Source organism: Triticum aestivum, chromosome 7D, assembly GCF_018294505.1.
Source record: "Triticum aestivum cultivar Chinese Spring chromosome 7D, IWGSC CS RefSeq v2.1, whole genome shotgun sequence".
In the NCBI taxonomy this organism is placed as follows: domain Eukaryota; kingdom Viridiplantae; phylum Streptophyta; class Magnoliopsida; order Poales; family Poaceae; genus Triticum; species Triticum aestivum.
Genome location: NC_057814.1, coordinates 16,706,546 through 16,711,496, shown reverse-complemented (window position 1 = coordinate 16,711,496; position 4,951 = coordinate 16,706,546). Strand labels below are relative to the sequence as shown.

The window sequence follows — 4,951 nt, the reverse complement described above, 5'->3', positions numbered from 1 at the left end:
TCCTTCTTCTTTTCTCCTCCGCGCATTACCCCGAGCAGTAACCCTTTTTCATCTGAGGTGATCTTGGGTGTGTAAACCCCGAGCAGCAACTTTCAGCACCCAGGCACTACTTCGGCCCTCGGTATGAAATCGGATGGAGATGGCCTGAACATCAAATTTCTCCGTTTTGATGAAATGGAGATTCTTCATGTTGATCAATTTTTCATTCGAGGCCGTCCTATTTATATTTATTGCCGTGCCAAAATCTGGTATTAACATGTTTTAATTTTTCCTTATAGATATCAAGAACTCAACGGGAGAACATTGCATTTCGTACTAGTAGCGTCTTTGACAGGGTCAAATCGCATAAGTACAGTAGACACAGATTTTGTTTCCCCTCTCGCAAGGCGACTTGAATAAGCCATCTTCCTTTTGATCTCCGCTGGTGAGTATGTGGATTCGCCTCCCCTCCTCCTGGCACTCCGGCAGCCGGTGACGGCAAGGGTATTCCAGGTGCCTCGGCTTAGATAGGTAGGGTTTTGCTTCTCGCAAGGGCAGTGCTCGGATGGATGGCGGCGCTTCTTCTTCGAGTCAGTCTTCCGGACTCTGATCCTCCTCAAGTTTGTTCGTCGGGGCGTATTAGACAGAGCTCCGGCGTAGATTCCCACCAGCTTCACGGAGAGGCGAGGTTAGTGTTTCTCGTCGTGCGTACGCGGCAACAAGATTTGGTGTCAAGTTCTTCAGATCGATTGAAGGATTCAATCACGATGATTGCGGCCCCCGAATGCTTGCCCTTAGGGCACACACACACGGATACTTCCCGGCTATCATCGACAAGGCCCAGCCGGCTCCGGTATGGGAGCGGCGTCAGGGGCGCGTCGGCGGCTCGTTTGGGCGGCGGCAATTGTTGTTCGATTGTCCATGGATCTCCATGTAATTTTAATTATGTTTGGGTGCTGTGTACTTTCAGTGAACCTTTATAATGGACTAGCAAATATGCCCGTGCATTACAACGGGAAAAAATTCGCATACTCCTAGCACAATAAGCACGACTCAAGACCCCTTCGCAGGTCCAAGTTAACTATTTGAACCCCTTCGTAGGTCCAAATTATTTATTTGAACATAGTGTCTCATCTGTGTTGTGGTTTATCCTCCTTCCCGTCTTCACTGACCATGATCACGGTATCCACCTAATCACAATGCGTCCGAACATGGTCAATTCCAAGGTGGTGATCTAGGCCACCGCACTCACACATGTCACTGAACTACGCTTGCAAATGAATGTCTATAGCAAATATGCCCGTGCGTTGCAACGGGAGAAAACAGCCCTCACACGCCCTTACCCACTGAGCATGGCTAAAGACCTCACCCTCATGCCCATAACATAATAAACATGACTACCTCATCCTTAGGTACACATCCTCCATTTCAATATAACACCAGACACATGTTTCCGCTTGTCATCTTTGCGGTCCTCGTCACTGGTGGTCGTAATACCAGTTGTCACTAACCAAGGTTGGCCAGGTCCAACAGCTGGATTGTTGAGCTGCCTTCGTGCCCGGTGAAGATCAAGCGCGTTGAACAAAGTTTTTTTTTATCATTTGGCTAATGTAATAGGAAAAAGCACTGCACATAATGTAAATTGAGTAGTTTGTGTCAGATAGACCATGAAACCTTAGTTCGACTCCTCATGCATTTTGACGGGAGTCATTGGGCCGAGTGAGACTGGTCGTACATGAAGACGCGACATAGAAAAAGATTCCTTCCATATCCTAGTTTTATAAACTGAACTAAAACAATGCACCAGGTGAACATATTTCAAAAATTCTCCAAGTTTTATTAATAGGTATAGATTTAAAAAATCATGTTTTTAAAAAATGATTGCCTTTTCAAATTTAAAGTTCAAAAATTATTTGTGTTTTTAAAATGTTTGCAAATTCAAAAAATAATCACAACAGTACCTCCTAGTTTATTTTTTGTTTTAAAAAACTCAGGTTTCAAAATAAATGAAAAGAGAAGTATTGTTCTTTTTAAATGTTCAAGTTTAATTTTTCTGTTAACAGCTTCGCAAAATTTTCGCGTTCTAAAATATATTCATTTTTTTTTGAAAAAAAATCTTCTCCTCTTAGTATCAGGCGTGACTGTGAGCTTAATTTATACTTTCACGCGGCCAATTAAATAGTAAGTCTTGTTTATTCCAGCGCTAGCTTTCTGAACGCTCTAGCGTGAGCTGCTGGGTTCGATTCCTGGTCGGGCAGTATTTTTCCTTGGAAAGGTTTTTACTGGCTTGGGCTCTTGGTACGCTAATGGGCCGGCCCATTGCGTCCTGATTTGTCTTTTTGACTGAAACGAATGGGGAGAACCAGAAAACTCTCCCGTGGAAACACCTCGACGTACGAAAATTATCTTGGTCCCACCGTAAACCAAATAAACTGGAGAAACAATCCTCCCTTTAATATTAAATTAGGGAAAGATCTGATATTTTTGGGAAAAAAAAGTCCTTGACAAAGCGATGAAAGATTGACGAAGCTTTAATTTATTCCCAAAACAGCAAAGTCAGATCCAAGACAGTGCACGCATGTGCACCATCCATCGCGATCAGACCCTAATAACCAAGTAACAAAAGTTCAACGAGCACAACAACTCGTGAAAACACCAACTGAATTTGAAGGCGAGCACAGCAACAACGATGGAACGGGGCGACATGATCTCTAATTAGTTGCCGACGCAGTGAGTGCGGCGTTCCACTTTGGATAAAGAACCGTTGAGATGTACTCCTCCACCTTGTCCGCCGCAGGCAGCAGCGCCCTTACCGGCTCGGCGGCCCTGAACCGCTCCGCCCACGCGGCCAGCTTTGGTGTCCTAGCCGCATCGAGGAATGGCGGCATGGCGGCAAGGTGGCCTATCGCTTCGATCCAGGGAAGATAGCACCCGAGGGCAATGTCGAGCAGCCTGAGAGAGCCACCGCCAAAGAACAGTGCCTCAGCCTCCCCTTCTTTGGAGCACTCCGCCAGGGCGGCCTCTAAGAGCCCGAACGCCGCCAAGGTCTCCTCCACCTTGTCAGCTCTCTCCTGCTGCTTTGCCGTCTTGAGAATGCCGATGCATGAAGGGAACAACTGCGGCAACAAAACACAACGGCGCCTGTGAGATGTTGTTAGCAGTAATCTTATCATGATGTATCAGCAGGTAGTTTTGAGTTCCGCATGTAGCTAGTTGTAGTTGGTGCCAGCAAGGTGTACGTGCTTTGCGTACGAAGACGGTTAGTCATTTTTTCGGAGAGGGTGGACGGTGAGTTGGGCATGTACACTGGTTCAGTCGGCTTCTGTCTATAGCATGAATACACGTCATCTATGGACTACGCTGTAGACAGCACGTACAACAAGCTGGCTATTTGGCCGGCTGTAACGTATGTGCATACAAAGTCCATGGGAGAAGGAAAAACTGTTTTTTAGGTTCGCGGGAGACGGGGAAAGTATGTTTTCCCGAAGCACGAGATAAATGCGACGCACGATAAGCGGCGGCCTCGGTACAACGGCAAATTGACCGTCTATAAGCAGCGATTCACATGGGAACAGACCGTCTTTATTTCTACAGACAGATGCGAGCAGTTTTCCCTTTCTCTCTCTCCCATGTTATTTTTTCTCCTACGTGGCTGATGTTACGGACGGCTGACTGTACATAATTGGACATGCCGTGAGAGACGGCGTACGTGACTACGTGTGAGATGCCGGAGGGCCGTGTGAAGCGGCTGCCACAGTCAAAGTCCGTAGAGCATGAGAGTATGTTAGCTGCATGGATTAGTTTGTTAGTCGCCTTGTAGGGTAGTTCGTTAGTGCGTGTGCATCGCATGCTAGCCAGGTCCTATGGCCGTAGAGAAGAGATTGACAAGCGTTGAGCATGACGTGCATGTAGCTGCTTAGTGGAGTTAGTGGGACACGTTCTGGGTGCACGTACGCATGAAGTATATCAGGCTAGTACTGGCCATGTTAGCTGTGTATATACGGATGACATTGAGTAATGAAAAAGTTGAGTCAGTTGGAGGAAACAATGTAGCATACGTGTTTCTCACCGGGAGCAAACACAAAGGTAGTTTTCTCCTTAGCGACTGTGCGTGTTAGTTTCTACCATGGTTGTGTGTTCTTGAGAGAAGAGAGAGATGTGACAGGCAGCGCTAATAAGGAAGAAGAGGCGCTGCGAGGAGGCAGCACCAACAGATGCAACTCCGACTCTCCAAGCTCAAACCAAACGATAGGAAACAAACCTTGTCGTCGATGTAGGAAGCCCAAAAGCGGGCGACGGCGCGGCTGTAGGGGTTGGTGGGGAGGATGGAGGTGCCGTTGCCGGCGAAGGCGTCGTCAAGGTACTGCACAAATGTCTGTATGTATACGAGATGGCAATGCGTCGTCATTCGGTGATTGTGCACTGATAGCTATCCGTGCGCCTTGAAATGTGCAATCGGCCATCACTTTATCGCAACAAGCGTTCCACTATCCCTATCCAACCACCTGCCCATTTTGTCCTCGGGAATGTGCGTGGCTGCTTTAGGGTTTACATTGTGGCACAAGGACCAATGAAGATAAGTGTACGATTGATCCATGTCTGAAGCGTGCAATGCCACGCCGTTCTTTAGTTGTAATTAACTATCCTCTTTGTATTTTGCACTAGCAACGTTTGGGAGGGCAGGGTTGAAAATCAGCTAATAACTTAGTATAAATTTATAATATGCGAGTTTAAGTATATTTTTCTATATTGGTTACCATATTTCCGCGTACATCAAGAACTTCCGCATATAATCATTTACACAAAATTCAGTTGGGAAATGCTCTGAAGCTAGATCAAATGTTGAATATGTAAAAGTATCAGATCGGATTGATCAGAAATTTTCAATTCAAATTATGGCAACTAGTCATGAACCCGTGCATCTGCACGGGCTAGTTTTGTAATGCTACATTGGTTCAATACTCTGGTAACC

The 4,951-nt window shown here is 46.2% G+C and overlaps 1 protein-coding gene across 1 annotated transcript; it reads right to left on the bottom strand.

The window, feature by feature from the left end:
• Nucleotides 1–2,492: 2,492 nt before the first annotated feature.
• LOC123164190 (probable glutathione S-transferase GSTU6) lies at nt 2,493–4,405 on the bottom strand. The gene is made up of 2 exons (XM_044581607.1): nt 4,241–4,405; nt 2,493–3,095 (listed from the first exon to the last, which is right to left on the bottom strand). The coding sequence occupies exons 1-2, from the start codon at nt 4,385–4,387 to the stop codon at nt 2,691–2,693; spliced, it is 552 nt and encodes a 183-aa protein (XP_044437542.1). The 5' UTR covers nt 4,388–4,405; the 3' UTR covers nt 2,493–2,690.
• Between the last annotated feature and the right edge of the window lie 546 nt (nt 4,406–4,951).

Coding starts and splice junctions, on each gene's coding strand:
- LOC123164190 (XM_044581607.1), bottom strand. CDS start 4,387: ATGACGACGCATTGCCATCTCGTATACATACAGACATTTGTGCAGTAC. Junction 3,096..4,240: donor CTTCCTACATCGACGACAAG/GTTTGTTTCCTA, acceptor TTGTTGCCGCAG/TTGTTCCCTTCATGCATCGG.